The 26,285-nt window shown below is 44.0% G+C and overlaps 2 protein-coding genes across 5 annotated transcripts in view; one reads left to right on the top strand and one right to left on the bottom strand.

Annotated features, from left to right (window-relative positions):
- Positions 1–26,285, bottom strand: part of mcph1 (microcephalin 1) — a 160,195-nt gene that overhangs the window by 6,328 nt on the left and 127,582 nt on the right. The gene's annotated exons all lie outside the window — the stretch shown is intronic.
- angpt2a (angiopoietin 2a) overlaps positions 3,481–26,285 on the top strand; it is a 100,613-nt gene continuing 77,808 nt past the window's right edge. Inside the window, exon 1 of one of the 2 annotated variants that reach the window (XM_077218091.1) lies at positions 3,481–3,966. In XM_077218091.1, coding sequence (XP_077074206.1) covers positions 3,691–3,966 — 276 coding nt within the window. In that variant the 5' untranslated portion in view covers positions 3,481–3,690. The remainder of the gene's footprint in view (positions 3,967–26,285) is intronic. The other variant, XM_077218085.1, reaches the window with a different exon arrangement.

Raw genomic sequence — 26,285 nt, 5'->3', positions numbered from 1 at the left:
CTGCTACTGCAGTGGACATGTGTAATTAACCTAAAAATACATCATTTTGGAAAAATAGATTTTGGGAATGTTTTTGTTTTGGAGGGAAAAGGACATTGAATATGTATGCTGTCATAAATAACTGTACAGTTGCCCTGTCACAATTGTGCGAGTAGGGGTTGCACAACATTTTTCTTTTAAGATTTTTTTTCTTTGCTTTAATTGATGCATTAAAGGGTTAAATGGAGTTTCCACATTAATGTTTTATTTAACAATGTTTTTCACAGTGTGACCAGGTCTCTAGTGTAATGAAAGGAAAAAATAGCCTCCCAAACCTGTAAATGACAAACTCTCTCATCAGAATAAAATGGACAGAGCTTTTGCACATTGTAAACGCTGTTTAAGAAAAAGAAGGTCATTGTGTAATTTCCTTCCTCCTGCAACTTCCTTGTGACATTAAATGACTAACACAAACAGGAGCCGTCCCAAACATGTAATACGGGAAAAATATTCATCCCCTGCACCTGAGTGATGGCCATCCTTTCTTTGCATTTTCTGCACTGATTTTAAGGCGGCGGGGGGTGGGGGTGGGGGGTTGTACTTTACATCTGCAAAGTAAAAAGTTTTTAAAGTAAAAAAATAAAATAAAAATAAAACTTGTTTGCTGGTGTGCATTTCTATTAAAAACTGCAGTCTTAGAAAAACAGGTTCAAAGGGGTTCTATATACGCTGTGTCCGACAGATGAGAAATGCTGCCTCCACCACAGGATACGGCGGTAGGAAGGCAACAAGGCATGTCGTAATCCAATGCTTGTGTCATAGTCCAGTCTATTACTGATATACCTTCATCTGAAGAATGTTTGAGGGCAGCATAGATGCATCATTCACTGCCAATTATATCCAGGGTTTTTAATTTAGGTCTGATTTAATTTTAGGTTTACTTAACAATGAGAATTTGAGTAATTTGAATGCGACTACCGTTTCAATGAATAAAAGCTCAACTGGTTTCAGTTAAAATAGAAGCGCAAGGGTTTATTTCTTGCAAGTGTAGAAATTAGGCAAGTGTAGATTTATCTACTGTAGCAAAATATACTTGTGAAATAGTAATTTGATCATTTATTTTACAGTGGATTTGCTTTACAATATATGGCTATTACTGTCATAGGAATAATAATATAATATTATAATTCTTGTATTCTAATTGTTTTTCCTAAAACACCAGCGTGAATGTAACGTAGACTGAGACACTATATCACAACTAAAAAGAGGGTTGAGTCCCCTTTAAAGTTCAGGTACAAGTCAATGCATTCTTTCTTTGTTCAGTTTGAACTTTCAAATCTGAACATGGGTTGGAGCTCTCATTTTTGAATTATCAGAGTGTACACTATATAATGGTAGTATTCTCAAAATAAAAATCTAATTATCTTATTAAAACACCTAAAATATGTGCTTGTAAAAAGTGTTTTCTTCAGCCAGTTGAAGACGTGCACATGATCAGGATTTTACCACCTCCACCTCATTTTGAGCCAGGAAAAAAAACCTGATATTCCACAATCCTGTCCATTCTATCCCATGAAAAATAAATTGCGGTTAGTGGTCTTTTAGTGTGTAAATGTACATTTTATAACAACTTTTTCCCATTCTGATGTAATTTTAAGAATTAATATTATAGTAATTAAATATTCAATATCCTACCTGGATTCACCCACCAACATTTCCTGTCGGTACTGAGACTTGAACCCGCCGCAACCTTTGGGTTACAGGTCCAACTCTCTAACCATTAGGCCACAAACTGCCCTAAAGGATTTTTATGGATCTATATCAGGTGGTCTCAACTCTGGCCCTTGAGATCCACTTTCATGCAGTTTAGCTTCAACCTTGATAAAACTCACTTATCTATATCTTTTAGTAATCCTGAAGACATTGATTAGATAGTTCAAGGTGTGTTTGATTAGAGTATGAGCAAAACTCTGGAAAGTGGACCTCAAGGGCCAGAGTTGGGAACCCCTGTTCTATATAGAACCTCTTCTTCTATGAGTATGTAATGCACTCTAAACTGAATAGAAGCTTTGATGGTCATCATAAAGCAATGTTCTCTTGGAAGTGTAATGGAAGTGACGACAAGGACATAATATCCAAGCAGAGGAGACACCCAAGGGGTTAAAAGACAAAACATCCTCTGAGCGGAATTATTTCCTCCCACAACACCTACCTTCCCCTTCCTTCATGTCAGATTTTCAGGCCAATATACTGTGATCATCTCAAATCAGGAAGTGGTCTTATGGACTTGCCTAATAATATTTAATTTTATAGGTCAAATACTAATGCAGGCTGTTTGTAATTTTGAAAACCTTTTTTTACCAGTATATGGTGGACTTTTTACGCACCTTTGAATAACTATCATAAGTTTAACACATTTGTTTTTAACACCAGAACCTTACAAAAACTGATTTTAACAGATTTCAGAAGAATTTCCTCACCAAAAAGGCCATACACATATTGCTGTTGGTAATGTTGAATGTATAAAAATGCCAGAATAAACAAAAAAAGCGTTAACACTGCTGTACTAACAAACATTATTTCAGAAGACAACTGAAACCATGAGCAACCGAAAAGATAGCAAAAACACAAACAACTGCTTCTCCCTTCCAAAGAAAAGCAATGCCCGCATGAAATGCATGAGCATATCAGACAATATGAAAATAAAGATTATTTTTTAGTAACTGCATTAATGACAATCAGGAATCATTTTTAAAATTCAACGATAAGAGATTTTACAAATGTCATCTTAGTGAAAGCCAAAAACTTTTATAAACAAGAATCTTTTCATCTTTCGGCATATTACCAACACATCAATTTGAGTAACAAGTTAACCTAAAAAGCTCACAACAATATCAGAATTTCTTAATTTTTTGAAGACATTTTTCAAAAACCTAAAAATGTGTTTCCAGTTTTCAATGAGAAGATTCTCAGACTTTTGGATCCCACTGTATTCAAGATTTAGGACAGGAAGAAATGGTCTTGAAATGATAGTGTGAGTGACAACTGAAAGACCCTCTCTTTATCTCTCTTCAAACCTTTAAGGGGTACAGTGCTTTGAAGAGGAGAATGTGGAAGGACAAAAGCAAAGAAAAAAACACATCTGGACATGTGGTCGTCTGGTGTGACTTGGACACTGCTGAAGCTGCATTACTTGAATTATACAGCTGCATCCTGAGTAGTGTTTTTTTTCTTTTTCTGCAGCAGCCTCTAAGAACAACACAAATACAACCATTGCGTCCCCGTCCTCTCCCGCCGACCAGGCCATTGTCTTGGCTTTTGTTGGAGCAGCAGATACAGGCAAGAGGGAGAGCTTAAGAGCTTCAAGGTCTGGCTGGAATGCTCTTTATCCTCCTATTTCCAAGCATTGCTCCTCAAGTAGAGGCCATGGGTCATGGGAGGAGTCTCAGTCCTTCACAGAGGACTTGGGTAATAAAACAGCCTGTTAGACTGATGAGGGATGAGTACAATCAGCATGTGAGCGAGTGACACTGTCTCCTCCTACTCTTGATGGCATATAAATGAGTGTGAGCACAGTCCTGGAAAAGGAGAATCAACTGGATGTAGAGACTTAAGAGTTTTCATTCTTCACACATCCATTCTCTAATAAGGCAGGAACTAAAATATTTACTTAAACAGGTAGAAGTAGTATTAAATATTTTCAGAACAAATATGCTGAACACCGGCACACTATTTCTAATTTATTGCCTTAGTGTTGGGGAAGCATTTACAACCACTTCAGATGCAACAGGAAAGAAGTCATACCAGATCCAGAACGGGCCATGCACCTACACTTTTCTGCTGCCAGAACCGCAGAACTGTGGAGGTCCTTCAAGTACCTATACTAACCAAGTGCAGCGAGATGACCTGGTTGACTACGACAGCTCAGTCCAAAGACTAGAACAACTAGAGACCATCATGGAGAACAACACACAATGGCTGCAAAAGGTACCAAGTTCCTCTTGTACATAAATAAATGCGGGTTTTAAAGGTAATTTGCTTATATTTTAGGACACTTTTGTGGTTTCATTTCAGAGTTAGTTTTGTTTATGTGAAAGTAGTTTTCTAAACTTAAATGTGAATTGCACCTGAATCCACTTACAAATGTGGTATGGAGTATGGTTTGCAGTTCAACTTGTAGAAGTGAATCATTACTGATATAGAATTTGGCATCTTGGCATGCCATCATTAATACTTACTAAAATCTATTAACTTCTACGCATCTCTTGAAATGCTTTCACGGCAGACAAATGCAAGTGCTGATTTGTGCGTGTAAAGATTTGGTGGCAAGTTTCCGCTAGTATTTTTTGATGTACCATGGTTCAGACCCAAAAATAATGTCAAGACAGACCTCTGGGGGAGGACAAAAGGTGTTAGAATCAAACTCAAGCCAAGCAAACTCAAACCAAGACTTAAGCCAGAGAGCTGTGTGACTTCAGTGTGCTTTCCTCACAATGAAACAATGTAAGTAGTTCAATCAAGCAGCTAAAAATCAGGAAAAAGCAATGCATGCTTAGTTTAAAGGAATGAACGTTATTCCTTTCAATGCCATAAGTGAGGCAAGGAAGAGTTAGTTCAGTTGGTAACACTTTACAATAAGGTTTCATTAATAAACTTTGGTTAACTACTTTAGTTAACATGAACTAACAATGAACAATACTTCTACAGCATTTAGTCAATGGTAAATTAAGCATTTACTAATACATTTTTAAAAATCCAAAGTTGTGTTTGTTAACATTAGTTCATGCACTGTGAACTAACATGAACAAAAAATTAACAATTAGATTTTTACTAACTAACATCAAGAAAGTTTAATAAATGCTTTAAAACATATTGCTTATTATTAGTTCATGTTAGCTAATGCATTAACTAATATTAACTAATGTGACCTTATTGTAAAGTGTTACCGTTCAATTTGTTTCAGGATAATGTATATGAACATTGCAACTATGTTTGTATCCGCATCAAAATAATCAGTCCAAAATTGCCTGAACAAGGTGCTCTCGGCCAGATTGAAAATGATCTCTGCAGTGGTTTATGTGTGGAGAGAAAGCAATCTGACCCAATAACCTCTTCTCACTGTTTTTAAAATCATTGGTGAATCATATAAATGAAATCAAATTTTTTATTGCTAATGATAATTTGACAATAATTTGCTTAGTGTGCTTACTAATAAACAATATCAGTATCAATTTATCATCTATTTTTGCACTGCAGAAATGGCACAGAAGCTGCATCTAAAGCAGTATTTAAATGCACTTGCAGTGCAATTATAAATGCATAAATTACGCTATTTTATATACAATTACATAATATTTTGAATACTGAAATATGAAATGAAACTGAAATTAAATGATAGGCTACTTAAAAGAGATGACCTATAAAACTAAAACTACCAGTAGATGGCGGCAAGTCACTGTCTTAATGAGTCATTGATTGATTCATTAATTCATCAACTGTACAAATGGTTGATTCACAAAAAAAATTTTCCTTCATCTTAGCATTTTAGAAATTTTTGCAGAGAGGATGAAACTTGTCACCCATCATTTCCATCCTGTTTGTTTCAGTCTTGGTCTGTTTTAGGAACTCAATACAGGAAAGAGAACATACAAGGATATGCACTCAACATTGTGGAGATTGAGATTTACAGTAATTGTCTTATTTTTTAATAAAACTGAAAAAAAGCCAATTGTGATGATGTGGTAAAATTCTAGTTAAAAATTGTAAATGTAAAATTGTACAAAAATATAATTGGCAGTACATAAATGGCTGTTCTGCTCGCTACGCATCCGTGGACACGCACCACATGAATGCACGTGCAGCAGTGTGCATTTTAGTTTCGCTTTCAAATTAGTGCCATTTCGGGGGCGAATTGCTTGAATGGTAATTTCAGCCTATTATTCTTAATGAAAAACACAACAACAAAACAGTAAAATGACAAATTCACTTAAATAGGCTCTTTTACATTTCGCTTTGACGCCAAATATCCCCCCATCATCTTGTCAGTTAGCTTTTTACTCTTGTGATAAATTAAATCTGACACCTGTTGTGACTCTCGATCGGCTCACGATTTATTAAGTAGACACATTCAGTTTTTAATTGTAGTGTCTGTTCTCTAACTTAACTAAATGATTTCATAAAAAAAAAAACAGATCGACGGTGGGGGGCGGACTCTGTAAGGAGGAATGATCTCTGATCATTTGTCAGGTGTTCTCCAAACTCATCAGGCTCATCTCAAACTCCGGCTCAAACTCATCATAGTAGAAGAATCAGTGCTGTTATCTTGGAAAAAGGAGGTTGCAAAAAGTATTTAATAAAAGGGAGCAAATAATTGTTCCCAATGTGTGTGGAATGCAAGTAACTGCAAGTTACTTATATACTTATTTATTCATGAAAAGGTTGTCGTGTCCAAGTAAAGCAAACTATTTGCACATCATCATTTTATCGTTTATGGGTATTTACCATGAATGGCGTCAGCGCTGGTTAATGCATTGAATCATGCCATTGATCTCTATTAAGTGAAGCTTCAGTGTTACTACATATGCGACACATTGCTGGTCAGCTGAGCCTAAAAAGTGGAGCTCAAAGTTAAAATAATTAGCTTGAAATTAACTTTTTTACTTGGTAGCACAGGTGCTCCCAAATTCAAAAAGTTAGGAGCACCAGCAAAAATTTAGGATCACCCACCAAATTTGACGTTTAGCTCTGTGCCAGTAGAGTGGAACGACCAGCAGCATTCTGGTGATTAAAAGCCTTAATAATCAAACCTGATTTGTTTTCCACACACCTGTCCCTGCATTTTTGGAGCTTGGCACTCTCTCCTTGTTCAATCAAGCTCTCGCGCTTAATGTATTGGTTCTCTTACGAGAGGTTCTCTCGTATTGCGTAAGTTTAGCTTACGCTACGGGAAAGATTCATCTTCTCGAGATACTGAAGCCAAAAATTATCCTTAATTTTGTATAACTTGTCAACGCAGTGCAGCAACTAGCAGACCTAGAGCAGGCCATCTCGCGTGCTCATTGGCTGCCCTGCGGGCAACTGCTGCAGCCTGCCAGTGCGCCCGGCGTGACGTCACGCCCAATGAGGCCCCCGCCGCCGTCGAACAGCGAACAGCCAGCCTAGGACAGCGCTGAGGAAGCCGGCCGTCTTCGCCACCTTCAGCCATCCGTGCGAGCTACGCTATCCGGCGACGTATCCTTTTTTGCTATTATTCTAAAAGAGCAGCGAGCGTCTTTTTTAAAGATGCCTCGCACTTCCTGCGGCTCGTGTAAAGCCCCGCTCAGCGCCGGAGCCCGCCACCTGATCTGCGCTCTCTGCCTGGGCCTGGAACACGCAGAGCTCGCCCTCGCGTCCGGGGGCTGCGAGCTCTGTGAGGAGCTTCCGCTGTCGACCCTGCGGGCTCGACTCGAAGCATTCAACACCACAGCAGTCACTCCGCCTCCTGTGGGACCGCGCAGAAAGAAGCGCCGTTCCCTGAGACAGCCGGAACCTGTGGCCACAGCGACGCGCTCGCCGGAGAACCTCCCTCGAGCCTCGCTCTCGCCTTCCCCACCTCTCCTCACCGACGCGCAGCTGCCACTTACGAGCCTCACTGCCGTCACTTCGGAGGATGAGTCCGTGGGACATGTCACAAAAGACTGCTGCTCTATCCTGGCATCAGACAGCGAGGAATGGTCGCTTCACTCCACCTCCTCGTCAATCCAGGAATCCGCCCGTACCCGCGCTGGCGCTGACGCGGAACTTATGCGCCTGCTGACGCAAGCGGTTGACCGTCTCGGGCTCGAGTGGTCGCTGCCGAAGGAACCCGCGCCGAACAGGCTCGACGGCTGCTTCCTTCAAGGTCGCCGCCGCGCAGTTTCAGAAACCAGGCCTACTCCATTCCTGCCGGAACTTCATGCGGAGCTGACGAAGTCGTGGAATTCACCGTTTTCTGCTAGACTTCAGTCACAGGCCTCCGCGTCGCTCTCCCGAGTGGACGGCGCCGCCGAGAAAGGGTACACAGCGATTCCCCCTGTGGAAGAGGCGGTCGCAGTGCACCTTTGCCCACCCTCCGCGAGATGGCGGTCAGCCCTCCCCATCTAGTTGTAAGTCTCGTGCCCGCATGCGCGCGCTCACGCTTACAGAGAGCTCTCCTGCCCAGAGCGCTGCTCGCGCGTCAAAGTGTGGTAAAAGTATGTTCCCCATCCCTTATGATCGGGACATCTCACATAAGTCAGCCGGTCTCGGCGGTCAGCGAGCGGCCATTGCCCAGAACAGCGCGCCGCGCTCTCGGCTCCGGTTCAGTTTCACAAGCCCGCAAATGGCGGCGGTCTGAACCCGGAGGCCATTCGCCCCCTGGCGGCTCACATAGCTGCGTGGGAAACTATCCCAGGGATTTCAGAATGGGTGTTGAGCACAATAAAGCAGGGCTATGCACTTCAATTCATTCGCCGTCCCCCGCGCTTTCAAGCCTGGACCGCGACGACAGTGAATGCGGAAGTAGCACACCTACTTCACGCAGAAATAGCAAAGCTGCTGTGCAAAGGGGCTATAGAAAAGGTGCCGCCTTCTCTGAGCGAGTCAGGCTTTTACAGCCGATATTTTCTCGTACCCAAGAAGGACGGAGCCTTCAGACCTATCCTAGATCTGAGATATTTGAACAAAGTGCTTGCAAAAAGACCGTTCAAAATGCTTACGACCAGGAAAATCCTCACGCACGTTCGGACGAGGGACTGGTTTATCTCTCTAGATCTGAAGGATGCCTATTTTCAGATTCAGATAGTACCCCGTCACAGGCAATTTTTGAGATTCGCCTTCGACGGTCAGGCATATCAATACACCGTCCTGCCGTTCGGCCTGTCCCTGGCACCCCGTACATTTACAAAGTGCATGGACGCGGCGCTCGCCCCCCTGAGAAGTCAGGGGCTGCGCATAATGAACTATCTGGACGATTGGCTGACATTGGCACAGTCAGAGACAGAACTACTATCTCACAGAACAGTGCTTCTCAGTCATCTGGAAAGCTTGGGTCTCACGGTCAACTGGACCAAGAGCTCATTACTGCCCAGCCAGTCAATTTCCTTTTTAGGAATAGAACTGGACTCGGTGACCATGACGGCTCGTTTATCGACACAGCGCGCGCGCCGTGTTCGCCACATAGCCGCATCTTTCCAGAAGGGCAGCTTTCTCCCTTTGAAAACATTTCAAAGGATGTTGGGCTGTATGGCATCAGCTGTAGTGGTGCTCTAGCTGGGCCTACTGCGCATGCGCCCGCTCCAACGCTGGTTGAACGCTCGCGCGCCTCGCCGAGCCTGGGTGTCTGGCGGCCAGAAAATCAGAGTGACTCAGCTCTGCAGCGCTGGTTAGTGGCCGACTGGTACCAGCAGGGAGTAATGATGGGAACCATCTCTTATCGGAAGGTCATCTCGACAGACGCGTCCAACTCGGGTTGGGGCGCGCTGTTCGAGGGCAGACCGGCCTTTGGCCAGTGGTCAGACCAGGAGAAGGGTTTTCACATAAACTGTCTGGAAATGATAGCGGTCGAGAACGCGCTGAAGTGCTTCCTCCCGTTCATACAAGGCCAGCATGTTCTTGTCCGCTCGGACAACACATCTGTGGTATCCTATGTAAACCGTCAGGGCGGTGTCAGATCCAGAAATCTCTGCAATCTGGCGGAACGCCTCCTTATTTGGTCACAGACGAACCTGCGCTCGCTGAGGGCGGCGCATGTGCCTGGCCATTTGAACGACGGCCCAGACAGACTGTCCAGGGACAATGTTCCCCCAGGGGAATGGTCCCTGCACTCCCAAACGGTCCAGAAACTGTGGCGCCTATTTGGCAGAGCGGAAGTCGACCTGTTTGCGTCAAAAGACAACGCTCAGTGCCCGACGTTCTTCTCGAAGGACGAGGACGCACTGGCCCAGGTTTGGCCCAGCCTCCCGCTATATGCTTTCCCTCCGGTCTCTCTGTTGCCACAGGTGATCAAGAGGATCAGGGAAACGCGCCACTCGGTGCTCCTCATAGCCCCGCGTTGGGAGAATCAGACTTGGTTCCCGGAACTGGCACGGCTGTCACATACAGCTCCGTGGCCGATTCCGGTGAGGGCAGATCTCCTCTCTCAAGCTCGCGGCACGATCTGGCATCCCCATCCAGAGCGCTGGTCTCTGCATGCATGATTGATCAACGGGTACTCGTTGCCCTGCCAGAAGGAGTGATGAACACGATCACGCAGTCTAGAGCCCCTTCCACGAGAAGGCTCTACGCGTCTAAATGGTCGGTGTTCTCTGGATGGTGCACCGACAGAGGTCTGGACCCGCGGACATGCAGGGTGGCGCATCTGCTCACCTTCCTACAAGAGCTGTTGGATAAGGGAAGATCCCCATCCACGCTCAAAGTATACGTGGCGGCCGTAGCAGCATTCGCGGAATCGACGCACGGCCAGTCACTGGGAAGACATGAGTTGGTCATCCGCTTCCTTAGAGGAGCTAGAAGGATGAATCCGCCGCGCCCCCCGTCGGTTCCCATGTGGGATCTTTCACTGGTCCTCGAGGCCCTGAAAGCTTTTCCATTTGAACCACTAGACTCCGTGGAGTTGAAATATCTATCACTAAAAACTGTTTTTCTGACTGCACTGTCGTCAGTAAAACGTGTAGGGGATCTGCACGCGCTGTCTGTCAGCGCGTCGTGTCTTGAGTTCAGACCAAATGACTCTAAAGTCATCCTCAGACCTAGACATGGTTATGTCCCTAAAGTGATGGGCACTCCATTCAGAGCGCAAGTTATTTCGCTGTCAGCTCTCCCAGCATCTGACAGCGAAAGTGATGTGAATCTCCTCTGCCCTGTCAGAGCGCTGAGGTTTTACATTACGCGCTCCGCCTCCTTCAGGTGTTCGGAACAGCTTTTAGTTTCGTTTGGTGGGCACGCCAAGGGGCTTGCCTCCTCGAAACAGAGCCTGTCCAGATGGATAGTGGACGCTATAGCGGCAGCTTACGCGTCAAAAGGTCTGCAATGCCCTCTGGGCATCAGGGCTCATTCCACGAGAGGCGTGGCCTCGTCGTGGGCATGGTCCAGTGGAATTTCTATCCATGACATATGTGTAGCGGCGGGCTGGGGCTCCCCGTCTACCTTTGTCAGGTTTTATAACCTAGAAGTTCCTGCCTTGCAGGCTAAACTATTGTCAGTTTGAAAAAGAGGTCTATTCTGCCCAGATCTCCTGCTCAGATCACGTTCATGACTCAGCTCTCCTGGTGGAGCTGCACTAGTAAGGTATGTGCCATATGACTATACAGACCGGCGCGCTGCTCTGTATTCCCTATGTGTGCTTATGTACAAGTGATGGCCCGCGTGGCTGGCCACCTTATTTTTTCCACTTATGGGGTTCCCCTCAAGCTCGGGGTTCTCATGTGGATGCTTGGCGCGCACGGCGTTGACAAAGTGTTCCCGTAGCGTAAGCTAAACTTACGCAATACGAGAGAACCTCTCGTAAGAGAACGATACTCGGTTACTAACGTAACCTCGGTTCTCTCTAGAGAGGGAACGAGTATTGCGTAACCGGCCGTGCTCGCGCCACGAGCGACTTTGCTTCAGTCGTCGAAAAACCAGAGAATTCAGCCTACAGCCCCTATTTTATATGCTAAGCCACGCCTATCTGGCGGGCTGTGACGCTATAAAGGCGCGGGCGCCCCTCATTGGGCGTGACGTCACGCCGGGCGCACTGGTAGGCTGCAGCAGTTGCCCGCAGGGCAGCCAATGAGCACGCGAGATGGCCTGCTCTAGGTCTGCTAGCTGCTGCACTGCATTGACAAGTTATACAAAATTAAGGATAATTTTTGGCTTCAGTATCTCGAGAAGATGAATCTTTCCCGTAGTGTAAGCTAAACTTACGCAATACTCGTTCCCTCTCTAGAGAGAACCGAGGTTACGTTAGTAACCGAGTATCGTTTTCGGTGGTGGCCGATGAACACTGTCATCTTTTCTTGCCCTTATTATTATTTTTTTTTAAAGCTGTGATTTTACCACTGGATTTCATAGCTTTGAAAGATAAAATCCTTCTATGCTAATCCTAATAATTATTTTGGTATATCATCATATCAATATCAAAATTCAGAATAAAAAAGTAGCATTAAAAAGTTTATTTTAACTAATAGTCTAATTTTCTACCATATACATAATACAATACATAATACAATTAGCAGCTAGCTAACAACCAACTTGATTTGCACTTTTTTTCTGGTTTCACCTCACTCCAGTCTAAACTAAAAAAAAATCTTTTTGTCTTATATAGCGCTTTTAACAATGTAGATTGTTTCAAAGCAGCTTTACAGAGATAAACATATAATTTAAGGTAACAGAGATTGGTTTAGTTTTATAGTGGTTCTTGAAAAATGTTTTTTCCAGCTAAAGTTAGTTTTGATTGATTCACTTCCGTCTAAATGATAGTTTGTTATTAAATTAGGGGCCGCTAAGACGACACCGTTCTCTCGAAACAGACTTTAAATGCGAACCTGTGATAGACGCTGATGGCGTTCACATGCGCTTTAGAATTGATTCTAGTGTTGGGCGATATGCTCCATTGTCATATCGTCCTATCCTTAGCCTGTGAGATGGGCGATACAGGATATTATCGTGAGGGGGCGGGGCTTACTTATTTGATTATTAACTTGATTATTTAGCCTACTCATTAATTTGCTTGTTTTATTACTTCATTTTATACGAGAATATTTTCTATTTTGCTAGCAAAGGTGGAGTGTTTATTACTAGGCTAGATCAGGTTATTCCCCGGTACAGTGAGGTAAAAAAAGATCCTAATCATTTTTGTATCTGACTCGAGTATTTCAACATGTCAGCGGGAAATTTACGGACACACATGATCCTCTCATGCCGTTACAGATGCAGCTTTTTGACTGTACTTCTGCACGAGATGAAAACACGTTTTAATAATTTCTAAGGTCAAGAAAGAGTCAGAGTTTGTGATATGTCATCCCAGTGCCCTCTCTGTCTGGATGCACTTCACATATGCGCACTTCTATAAGCCCTAAGAACGCGGGTTCTTGTGTTTTAAATGCCGGGAGAAATCAGAGTAAATCTAGCTGAGTCGATCGGTTTATATTTAAACTTATGACTTGACTCCGATAAAGGAAAACGGGTTAATGTGTTTACATGACCACATGCATTGTCAGTTTATCGGGTTAGAACGTGCATGTAAACGCACTCATTCTCTGAAAGTGAAAGTAAACTGACTGAGCTTTCGACATCTGTCTCTGCATTAACGCCGCGTTCTCTCAGAGACAACGTTGGATATAACGGTATAGCGACTATCTTAATTTACTGGCTTAATATTTCTCTTGTGGACCTATATGATGACAGAAGAATATTTCTTGTTAAACAAGTGTTTGAAGCAGTGGCGTAACTTTGTTTTAAAAAGTGGGTGGGACAGGTGTGTGTGTGTGTGTGTGTGTGTGAGTGTGGGAGGGGGATGGTATATAGCATAGGTTCTCAAAGTGCGGCCCGCGGGCCAATGGCGGCCCGTGGAAACATTTCTGGCGGCCCGCGATAACATCTGAAAAACATCTGTAAAACTGTTAAAACTGTACATTGCTTTGAAAAAATTAATCTATCCGTTTAGTGGTGTTTAGCGGCCGAAAACAGCACCGCAAATCCCATTGCAATTTAAAAGGGTATGTTGACCAAGTAATCAATATTCAGTCAGTGTGACTTAATGACAAGCTTATTAATAGCCGCGCTTCCATTAACTTTCACATTTTTCGCCGGCGCGAAAACTTGAATTTTCCTATCAACAGTGGAAACAACTTAAAATAATCTATCATTTCTGGTCATACAGAAAATAATCATACATTATTCGCAACTACTTTTATTTGTGTAAACTCATAATAACAAGAAAACATTGTGCTTTTGTAAAATAAAATAAAACAATCAGTTGCTATCCTACGCGCTTTCATGATCTCCGTGAACTGGAGCGCGAGAACTGAAACAATAGCCTAACCTATGTAGGCGAAAGCTTGAAATGTCCACTTTTAAACAAATTCGAATCGAAAGCAATACCTTCTGATTATGTAATCCGTATGAAAGGTGCACTTCTCTCTAAAAGCGCATCTGCTTAACAACGGAGATAGAGATATGTTTTTAGCCGACACTTAGAAAACAATAATTAATAAACAATTAAAATGCCTCGCTGTTTTTTCAGACTCATTTATTATCATTCGCCTATAACTCACCTATAAATCACCTTTCTGTGGGCTGTGGTTCCAGAGACACAGGCTATAGCCTATATGGCTCTTCTCATTCAGCACTGCGGGAAAAATATAAATTCCAGGTTCTAATTTGGCCTTAGAAAACCAGTAAAATCGACATATTTTCCATATTAATTTGTGAATATTTTAAATGTTTAATAAAGGGGCAAAAAGTAGGCTAATTTAAACAAAAATCTGAAAAAGTCTGTCGATATTTACTTTTTTGCGCAGCAGTTGCTGTTGCCAGTTTAAATTAAAATGTTGGTGTTCAACTTTGCGTTTTAAAAAGACAACAACCGTTAATTTTTCGTTTTTCAGTTACGGTAAAAAAAAAAAAGATAATAATAGCGCAAAACATTTGCTAAAATCTGCAATAATGGAAACGCGACTGACAGGCAATGATAGATATGAATGATGATGACTTGTTTGGTAAGCTTCTATTTTAAAAGTTTCTGTTAAAAAAAAAAACTCGCCAGGTTTTGCCTCAGTTATGAATTAAAGTGTGTTTATTGCAATAAATGTAAACTGTAGAGATGCAATCTGTTCATTAAAATTATTTCAAATGGGGTTTTTTTCCAGTTTTTTTTCTTTTTCTCCCCCGCCCCTTTGGCCGCCCTCAGTTCAATGTTGGGTTACTAAATTGGCCTTCACCTATGAAAACTTTGAGAACCCCTGGTATATAGTATTGAGAGTGAGGAGTTGTCGTCATTATACAGAGCCCCTCCCCTCTACGCCATGTTGGCAGGATTACCGCGGCAAAACAATGAAAACATGATTGTTTACGTGTGTTGTTAACTCGGTAGTAGAGGAGATTCTCGCAATTCCGCACTGTTTTACCATGCCTGGACGTCACTGCTGCGTTAAAAACTGCTCCAGTACCTCACACGATACATACGGAAAACATAATGGAATACAGTTTTTTAGGTTACCGAAATGGACATAGGATCAGGGAAAGCAAGTCTCTGACCTGACGAGACGCTGGATTGCTTGGTTGGCTGATGCCTTTGATAAGATTGTCTGCTGTGCCTTAACGAACATGTGCAAAAGTGTTGTTTGAGTGTCTTGTTCATTACTTTTTTATTTCTTTGAAATAAATGCTTGAAACAACTTGATATGGCTTAACAATATTTATTGAGAACTGAATATATATTTTTTGGACAACATAATAATAATAATAGGCCTACTGTTATTAGTGCAAAAGAACAAATATCTTGATGCTACTTCTCCAAATACCGCTGTTTTGCGCTTGGTGTGAGCTTGTTCCTGTAATGTCCCTTTTCTTGCGCCTTATCTTTTTGCATTGCTTTACTTTCTTCCTTTTTTCCCCTCATATTCGTAGATCCGTCTCTGTCCCGCCAAAATAATAAATGCGTGAAAATAATAAATGCGCGAAAATTAAAGAGCTCTGGAATGTTTAGTAGCACCTTTGTGAAGTTCTGAAGGCGTTGCCCCTGGCAACCGATAGCATCTCCTACCATCATGGCCGACAGGCTCAGACCCCGCCCAAATCGGGGTAAACGCAATCCAGCCATCCTGTCTGCATTCACAGGTGGACATAATTTAAATCCCCGCCCAGTCTCCCCACGTGACTGTCAGAAAAGAATCCCCACGTGACTGTCAGAAAAGAATGGCCAGACTCGGTTTAGACAAGAAATTAAACTTATTTGAACCTTACAATAAACGTCAATCTTTAAAACAGTTTATTTAGACTTACATGATAGCCTACTATGCGTGTCATTTTTCATTTTAATTTTGCAACATTATCTGAACGAGGCGGTCGCCTGTACAATCACAGTCAGTCATGATCTTAATGAAGAGCTGCACGCTGCTTTGCCAGAAGAATAATCGGAATTTCTTTAATGTTATAAATGTTGAATGTTTTCATTTTTTCAGCATGTTTATCAATCTTCCATTTCTGTCAATATAGTCATTGCACGCTAAAAGCTTAAACCCAGATGATCGATGTGACTTTAACATGATCAACCCAGTTATTTTTGTATGATCAACTCTGGAAGTATTCTTTCCTTCAAAAAAAAATAATTCAATCTAATTACTGGAGATTGAAAGTAAAGTGAGTGAGTGAAAGCAACTGGGACATTGTTTAATTTGGATCATCTTTAGGCTAGGCTACTCTTAATCTGGTGTCGTGCCACAGACCTAATTTATGGTAGGAAACAGAAATCCGATCGGTTATCCAGATACAGAGGCTACTTAATGTGAACAAATGTAAACGCACAATGTCCTGATTGGCTAATGATCCGATCTGCTTGATCGGATCACGGTGATCGCATTTTAATGCCAAGTGTAAACGCAGCCTTTGTGTCCTCGTCTAGTTCTCTTACGAGAGGTTCTCTCGTATTGCGTAAGTTTAGCTTACGCTACGGGAAAGATTCATCTTCTCGAGATACTGAAGTCAAAAAATTATCCTTAATTTTGTATTCCTTGTCAACGCAGTGCAGCAGCTAGCAGACCTAGAGCAGGCCATCTCGCGTGCTCATTGGCTGCCCTGCGGGCAACTGCTGCAGCCTACCAGTGAGCCCGGCGTGACGTCACGCCCAATGAAGGGCGCCCGCGCCTTCATAGCGTCACAGCCCGCCAGAATGGGCGTGGCTTAGCGTATAACACTAGGGGCTGTAGGCTGAATTCCCTGATTTTCGTCTCTTCAGCGAGCTCTTCGCATCGCTGGATCTGAGAGAAGCCACCGCCGCCGTCGAACAGCGGACAGCCAGCTTAGGAGAGCGCTGAGGAAGCCAGCCGTCTTCGCCACCTTCAGCCATCCGTGCGAGCTACGCTATCCGGCGACGTATCCTTTACCTTGCTAAAACCTATTCTAAAACCTATTCTAAAAGAGCAGCGAGTGTCTTTTTTAAGACGCCTCGCACTTCCGGCTGTGAAGCGCTTCCGCTGTCGACCCTGCGGGCTCGACTCGAAGCCTTCAACACCCCCCGCCTCTCCTCACCGACGCGCAGCTGCCGCTCACGAGCCTCACTGCCGTCGCATCTGAGAATGAGGCCGAGGGACACGTACGAGCATGCGGCTAGCTCTCTTTACGTTACAAGAGAGCTACCCCGCCCTCGTGTCCCCGTTCGCGCGTCATGCAGAGCCCTCTCGAGCTCTCTGCATGACCCGGACGGGCATCATCTGTGTTACATGTAGGTCCCGTGCCCACTACTCGTGCGCGCGCCCTCGTACAAACACTGTTCCAGTTCTGCTCCCGAGCACGCGGCCAGCTCTCTTTACGTTACAAGAGAGCTACCCCGCCCTCGCGTCCCAGTTCGCGGGTCATGCAGAGCCGTCTCGAGCTCTCTGCATGAGCCGGACGGGCTTGCGCGCCGCCGTCGAAATGTCTCGCCATGTCAGTCCCCTTAGATAAGGCTACTGCAGTGGTGTATTTGGCAGCCAACGAGCCGGTAATGCAACCCGCTCGCCTGCACACATCCGCCGTTCTCGCGGCGACCCAGAGAAATCTCAAGTGAGTATAATGTCAGATTAAGAATGTAAGTTACGTGCCCGCTCACGCTTACTAACAGACACATCGCCTCCGAAAAGACGTGCGTGTTTAAGTTTATTCCCTGTCAGTCCCCTTCAAACAGGCTACTGCAGTGGTTCAATTAGCAGCCAACGAGCCGGTCTGTTGACCCTCTCGCCTGCACACAAACGCCGTTTTCACGGCGACCCAGAAAAATCTCAAAATGAGTAAAATGTCTGGTCCGGCTCATGCCGTCGGTGTTGTAAGTGTAATGAAAGTGCCCACGCCCCAGTGTTCACCACTACACATAAGCACTCCGAACCTCGCAGAGCACACTCTCATGAAGCGCAGAAAAGCCGCTCGAGTGTTGAATGTAAGAAATGTGTCCACAAGTCTGTGCCCACTATCTGCCCGCTCTGTTACACGATCAAGAAAGCAGGTTATGAATGTAAGTCTCGTGCCCGCCAGAGTGCGTTCACGCTTGCTAACACAAACCTCCCCCCGGGCTCCGCCCGCGCGTTTTAAGTGTTAAAACGCAGGGCATTAATAAAACGCTCCCCATCCATTATGATCGGGGCGTCAAATACACTTGTAAGTCTCGTGCCCGCGCACACGCGCTCACGCTTACAGGAAGCTTTTCAGCCCGGAGCGCTGCTCGCGCGTCAAAAAGTAAAAAAAAAAAAAAAAAAGAATGTTCCCCATCCCTTATGATTGGGACATCTCATATAAATCAGACGGTCTCGGCTTTCAGCGAGCAGCCATTGCCCAGAACCGAGAGCGCGCGCGCCGCGCTTTCGGCTCCGGGTCAGTTTCACAAAAGAAAGCAGGTTATGAATGTAAGTCTCGTGCCCGCCTGAGTGCGTTCACGCTTGCTAACACTAACCTCCCCCGGGCTCCGCCTGTGCGTTTAAGTGTTATCACAAAACGCAGGGCATTAATAAAACGCTCCCCATCCATTATGATCGGGGCATCAAATACACTTGTAAGTCTCGTGCACGCGCACACGCGCTCACGCTTACAGGAAGCTTTCCCGCCCGGAGCGCTGCTCGCGCGTCAAAAAATGACAAAAGACTGTTCCCCATCCCTTATGATTGGGACATCTCACATAAATCAGCCGGTTTCGGCTTTTCAGCGAGCAGCCATTGCCCAGAACCGAGAGCGCGCGCACCGCGCTTTCGGCTCCGGTTCAGTTTCACAAGCCCGCAAATGGCGATTTCCCCCCTAGCGGCTCACATAGCTGCGTGGGAAACTATCCCAGGGATTTCAGAATGGGTGTTGGGCACAATAAAGCAGGGCTATACACTTCAATTCATTCGCCGTCCCCCGCGCTTTCAAGCCCGGACCGCGACGATTGTGAATGCGTAAGTAGCACACCTACTTCACGCAGAAATAGCAAAGCTGCTGTGCAAAGGGGCTATAGAAAAGGTACCGCCTTCTCTGAGCGAGTCAGGCTTTTACAGCCGATATTTTCTCGTACCCAAGAAGGACGGAGCCTTCAGACCTATCCTAGATCTGAGATATTTGAACTAAGTGCTTGCGAAAAGACCGTTCAAAATGCTTACGACCAGGAAAATCCTCACGCACGTTCGCCCGAGGGACTGGTTTATTTCTCTAGATCTGAAGGATGCCTATTTTCAGATTCAGATAGTACCCCGTCACAGGCAATTTTTGAGATTCGCCTTCGACGGTCAGGTATATCATTACACCGTCCTGTCCCTGGCACCCTGTACATTTACGAAGTGCATGGACGCGGCGCTCGCCCCCCTGAGAAGTCAGGGGCTGCGAATAATGAACTATCTGGACGATTGGCTGATATTGGCACAGTCAGAGACAGAACTGCTATCTCACAGAACAGTGCTTCACAGTCATCTGGAAAGCTTGGGTCTCACGATCAACTGGACCAAGAGCTCATTACTGCCCAGCCAGTCAATTTCCTTTTAGGAATAGCACTGGACTCGGTGACCATGACGGCTCGTTTATCGACACAGCGCGCGCGCCGTGTTCGCCACCTAGCCGCATCTTTCCAGAGGGGCAGCTTTCTCCCTTTGAAAACATTTCAAAGGATGTTGGGCTGTATGGCATCAGCTGCAGCGGTGCTCCAGCTGGGCCTACTGCGCATGCGCCCGCTCCAACGCTGGTTGAATGCTCGCGTGTCCCGCCGGGTGTCTGGCGGCCAGAAAATCAGAGTGACTCAGGCCTGCATAGCAGCTCTGCAGCCCTGGTTAGTGGCCGACTGGTACCAGCAGGGAGTAATGATGGGAACCATCTCTTATCGTAAAGTCATCTCGTCAGACGCGTCCAACTCGGGTTGGGGCGCACTGTTCGAGGGCAGACCGGCCTTTGGCCAGTGGTCAGACCAGGAGAAGGGTTTTCACATAAACTGTCTGGAAATGATAGCGGTCGAGAACGCGCTGAAGTGCTTCCTCCCGTTCATACAGGACCAGCATGTTCTTGTCCGCTCGGACAACATGTCTGTGGTATCCTATGTAAACCGTCAGGGCGGTGTCAGATCCAGAAATCTCTGCAATCTGACGGAACGCCTCCTTATTTGGTCTCCGATGCACCTGCGCTCGCTGAGGGCGGCGCATGTGCCTGGCCATTTGAACGACGGCCCAGACAAACTGTCCAGGGACAACGTTCCCCCAGGGGAATGATCCCTGCACCCCAAACGGTCCAGAAACTGTGGCGCCTATTCGGCAGAGCGGAAGTCGACCTATTTGTGTCAAAAGACAACGCTCAATGCCCGACGGTCTGTACGAAAGGATGAGGATGCGCTGGCCCAGGTTTAGCCCAGCCTCCCGCTATATGCTTTCCCTCCGGTCTATCTGTTGCCACAGGTGATCAAGAGAATCAGGGAAACGCGCCACTCGGTGCTCCTCATAGCCCCGCGTTGGGAGAATCAGATTTGGTTCCCGGAACTAGCAGGGCTGTCACATACAGCTCCGTGGCCGAATCCGGTGAGGGCAGATCTCCTCTCTCAGGCTCGCGGCACGATCTGGCATCCCAATCCAGAGCGCTGGTCTCTGCATTTATGGTTGATCAACGGGTACTCGTTGCAGAAGGAGTGATGAACACGATCACGCAGTCTAGAGCCCCTTCCACGAGAAGGCTCTACGCGTCTAAATGGTCGGTGTTCTCTGGATGGTGCACTGACAGAGATCTGGAACCGCGGACATGCGGGGTGGCGCATCTGCTCACCTTCCTACAAGAGCTGTTGGATAAGGGAAGTTCCCCATCCACGCTCAATATATACGTGGCGGCCGTGGCAGCGTTCGCAGAATCGACGCACGGCCAGTCATTGGTAAGACACGAGTTGGCCATCCGCTTCCTTAGAGGAGCTAGAAGGATGAATCCGCCGCGCCCCCCGTCGGTTCCCATGTGGGATCTTTCATTGGTCCTCGAGGCCCTGAAAGCTTTTCCATTTGAACCACTAGACACCGTGTGGTTGAAATATCTATCACTGAAAACCTTCTTTCTGACTGCACTGTCGTCAGTAAAACGTGTAGGGGACCTGCATGTGCTGTCTGTCAGCGCGTCGTGTCTTGAGTTCGGACCGAATGACTCTAAAGTCATCCTCAGACCTAGACATGGCTATGTCCCTAAAGTGATGGGCACTCCATTCAGAGCGCAAGTTATTTCGTTGTCAGCTCTCCCAGCATCTGACAGCGAAGGTGATGTGAATCTCCTCTGCCCTGTTAGAGCGCTGAGGTTTTACATTACGCGCTCAGCCTCCTTCAGGCGTTCGGAACAGCTTTTTGTTTCGTTGGTGGGCGCACCAAGGGTCTCGCCTCCTCGAAACAGAGCCTGTCCAGATGGATAGTGGACGCTATAGCGGCCGCTTACGCGTCAAAAGGTCTGCAATGCCCTCTGGGCATCAGGGCTCATTCCACGAGAGGCCTAGAAGTTCCTGCCTTGCAGGCTAAACTGTTGTCAGTCTGAAGGAGAGGTGTATTCTGCCCAGATCTCCTGCTCAGATCACTCTCACATGACTCAGCTCTCCTGGTTGAGCTGCACTAAGTAGGGTATGTGCCATGTGCCTATACAGACCGGCGCGCTGCTCTGTATTCCCTATGTGTGCTTATGTACAAGTGATGGCCCGCGTGGCTGGCCACCTTATTTTTTCCACTTATGGGGTTCCCCTGAAAGCTCGGGGTCTCATGTGGATGCTTGGCGCGCACGGCGTTGACAAAGTGTTCCCGTAGCGTAAGCTAAACTTACGCAATACGAGAGAACCTCTCGTAAGAGAACGATACTCGGTTACTAACGTAACCTCGGTTCTCTCTAGAGAGGGAACGAGTATTGCGTAACCGGCCGTGCTCGCGCCACGAGCGACTTCGCTTCAGTCGATGAAAACCAGGGAATTCAGCCTACAGCCCCTAGTGTTATACGCTAAGCCCATTCTGGCGGGCTGTGACGCTATGAAGGCGCGGGCGCCCTTCATTGGGCGTGACGTCACGCCGGGCTCACTGGTAGGCTGCAGCAGTTGCCCGCAGGGCAGCCAATGAGCACGCGAGATGGCCTGCTCTAGGTCTGCTAGCTGCTGCACTGCGTTGACAAGGAATACAAAATTAAGGATAATTTTTTGGCTTCAGTATCTCGAGAAGATGAATCTTTCCCGTAGACAAGCTAAACTTACGCAATACTCGTTCCCTCTCTAGAGAGAACCGAGGTTACGTTAGTAACCGAGTATCGTTTTGTTTCAATGTAATCTCTGTTGGTAAGCGTCATGTCATGTTTTTTTTAATGCTTTGGTTTCATGCTTCGCCATGTTTTTGTTTTGTTTAATTGATAAATAAACTGCACTTGGGTTTTCTATACAACTTGCCTTCAGTGGATCATTACAATTAGTTAACTAACATGAACCATGAGCAATACATTTGTCACTGTATTAATTAATCTTTGTTAATCTTAGTTTATAAAAAATACAGCTGTTCATTGTTTGTTCATTTTACTTCACAGTGCATTAGGCTAACTAATGTTAACAAATACATATTTTGATTTAAATAAGGCTACTATTAATGATGAAATTAACATTAACAAAGATTAATAAATGCTATAGAAATGCAGTTTATTAATAGTTAATGTTAACTAATGTAGTTAACTAGAGTTTAATAAATTGAACTTTATTGTAAAGTGTTACCGATTTGTTATTCACCGATTCAGATATTGAAATAAAGTGAGATCAGTGTTGGACACTGATAGTTGTTTTAACCATTCATTAAATGGAATCAGTTCAAATGAGTCATTAGTTCATGAATCGCATGTGTTGAGTGGACGTGTTGGCTACGACACGTCTTGTTGTGCGATCAACCCAGCGGTTAGGACCAGTGGGGGAGACACAAAATCGGGGACATTTTTTTCGATTTTAATCCCATTTCCTGCATTTACATACATTTAGGGACTATGGTGATATAAAATCCAGGAAATAATTAAGTTCATTATAATGATTAATTCTGCCAAAAATAAAAGTAGACTACTAAACTATGTATAACAAAAAGATTTCTTACTTTTTTATTGTTTCATAGGGGCTGATTGCCAAGACTTGAGAGAATAATTTTATAAAGTCAAAAATGTTCACCATTAATGTTTTGTGTGTAAATAAAATTTAAATTATGTGAGATCCTATTTCCACTGTAATGTAAAAACAACATAAAGACAGTATATTTTAAATAATTGTTCAATAGCATCTTTTTATGAATGAAGGCCAGTATCACTGATATTAATATAGCTACTGATGTCTCGATGAAAAGGATTTTTCCCCCCAAATTTGAAACATTTATTAGGCTTCAAAAATATAACAACTTTTAATTTAAGTGAACTTTAAACAATCCTCACATAAACCCATAATAAATGTCATATTTACCTGTGGCCTTCCTGTCCAACAGGTACGAAATATACAGAAATTGAATAAGGTTATCAAATATAGTCTGCACTGCATACATTATAAATTAAATTTAGATTAATCCTTATTAAAGCTACAAATGTTATTTAGTCAAGAGCAGTGAGTAATTTGCTCTGTTCCCCTTTGTTCTTTGGATAACTTAGGGATAGTTCACCCAAAAATTTAAATTAAGTTTATCAAGCAACGAGAATACTTTTTGTGCGCAAAAACAAACAAAAATAACGACTTTTCGGCCACTATTGGCCGACGCTGGTCATGTGTGTGATGCGTGTGACGTATAACAACAGAAGCTTACGCTATTACACTAGTGAACTGACTCGAGGCCCACAGAGAAGGAAATTAATAGTTGAAATAAAGTTATTTTAGTTTTTTTGCGCACAAAAAGTATTCTCGTCGTTTGATAAACTTGGGATCGAGCCACTGTAGTCACTTGGACTATTTTAACTATGTCTTTAATAACTTTTCGGGGAACAAGTGTCAATCCCTTAAGAAGCCTATGGAGGAGTGATCCAGCTCTCAGATTTAATCAAAAATATCTTAATTCGTGTTCCGAAGATGAACGAAGGTCACAAACTGGATTTTGAAAAGTGGGGGGGACATGTCCCCCCTGTCCCCATAGGAAATTACGCCCGTGGTTAGGAAATCGCACAAGATTCGTGTCAACACAGAAAACGTTTCATCACTGGATAGTTTGTTTTGTTAATTGAAATTGTGGTTTATGTCAGCTGAATGTGCGGAACGCTTAAGATGTGCGAAAGAAAAGGCACTTTTTTTTTTAGCACAATTCACACCCTGCAGTAATTCAGGAGAAAAAAAATCTCTGAATGCTTCTCGTGAAACTTCGGTCTACTTACCTTTTACCATCGTGTCAATTCTCAATTGATTTCGATTAATATGCGCGAGGGAGGGAGAGCAAGACAGTTTGAAGACGGTGACAGTGCGCGCGCGACCAGCTCTCTCGCTCTATTAGACATCCCAAGTCTCCCAGAAGTTCCGGGAGTCTCCCGCATATTAATAGCGGCCCCACCCCCCATGATGTATGTAACTCTCTGGAGTCGGACTCTACTCTGCATAATCTGGACACAAATGGAAAAAGGACAGATTTCTTATGAAATTTTGAAAAACTTTCAGAAAAGTTTTCAGAAAAGTTTCAGAAAGCTGTAAAGGCCGCAAAATGCTAATATTTTTATGAACTTATCACAAACATTTGTCATAAACCTTTTTTTTCCCTACTATTAACTTTGTTTTAAACCCTTCTGTGCATTCCATTTTGAGTCAAGTCACCTTATTTTATTGTCGCTTTTAACAATATGGACTGTTTCAAAGCAGCTTTACAGTGATAATAGGAAATTAAAGTAACAGAGATTGTTCTGACTTTACAGCAGCTCTAGAATAAAGTTATTGTCCATTCTCACAACAACAGTGCCTGGTGGCTCGAGAACGGAAATAGGTTCCAAGGTACAAGTCTTGCAATATATACACGTGTTTTAATATACATGAAATCATCGCAGATACCATTTCTTTCTAAAAAGGAACATAGTTGTGAGGATACTGCCTTTTCTAGTATCTTTGACAGAAAAGGTAGATTCGAGATCGGCCTGTAATCGACTAATTCTGTAGGACAGAGTTGCGGTTTAACAAGCGGGTTAATCATAGCCAGCTTAAAAGTTTTTGGTATGTATCCTAATGACAAAGATGAATTAATGATATTAAGAAGAGGATCTCTTTCAATAGTTTAGTCGGTATAGGGTCTAACATACATGTTGTCGATTTAGATGATTTCACAAATTCTTCCTCTCCTATAGCAATGAATGAATAATTATATTTGAAATAAGACTTCCCTGTAATTCTCAAGATATTACTATAAATTACAGCAACACCTCCCCCTTTGCCTTTCAGACGAGGCTCATTGTTATAACAATAATCTTGCGGGGTGGACTCATTTAAAGTAATAGAATCGTCTGGTTTTAGCCAGGTTTCTGTCAAACACAGCACATCTAGGTTATAATCTGTGATGATATTATTAACAATAAGTGCTTTTGAAGTAAAGGATCGAACATTCAGCAACCCGAGCTTTATCATTTGTATTATATCGTTTTTTTATTTGTTGAACATCAATTAAATTTTACCCTTAAATGGGTTTGGGAGTTTTTTGTACTTCCTAATTCAGGCACAGACACAATCTCTATATGATGATATCTAGGTGAAAGAGTCTCTATGTGATGGGATTTATCTGACCTCAGAGACGCGAGACAGCTAGCAAACGGTCGGTTTAGCCAGTCTGTCTGCTTCCTGACCTGAGCCCCAATTCATGTGTGCTGTTCGCACACTCCTTCTAGAGATCCAGTGATCACAGTCTACTCAGAGTGCCTAGATCTAGACTTAAAAAAACGAGGAAATCACACTTTTGCGATTGCAGGTCCAAAACTTTGGAACAGTCTACCTTTCCACATCAGATTAGGTCCCTCTATTTACACCTTCAAATCTGCTCTAAAGATTTATCTGTTCTCTGTGGCTTTCAATACTCCTTGATAGGTTTGATTATTGGTTTACTATTGTTGTGTGTTCCTTAATTTAGATTTTTTTTTTATCTTTCTTGATAGTTTTATTTGTCTATTTCTTAGTCTTATTCTTTTCTGTACATCACTTTGGCCAGCCTTTTTTTAAA

The sequence above is a fragment of the Siphateles boraxobius genome, unplaced genomic scaffold, assembly GCF_051911475.1.
Source record: "Siphateles boraxobius isolate OS27281-9 unplaced genomic scaffold, OSU_SipBor_1 12, whole genome shotgun sequence".
Taxonomy (NCBI): Eukaryota; Metazoa; Chordata; class Actinopteri; order Cypriniformes; family Leuciscidae; genus Siphateles; species Siphateles boraxobius.
This window is presented reverse-complemented; position numbering and strand designations above follow the sequence as displayed.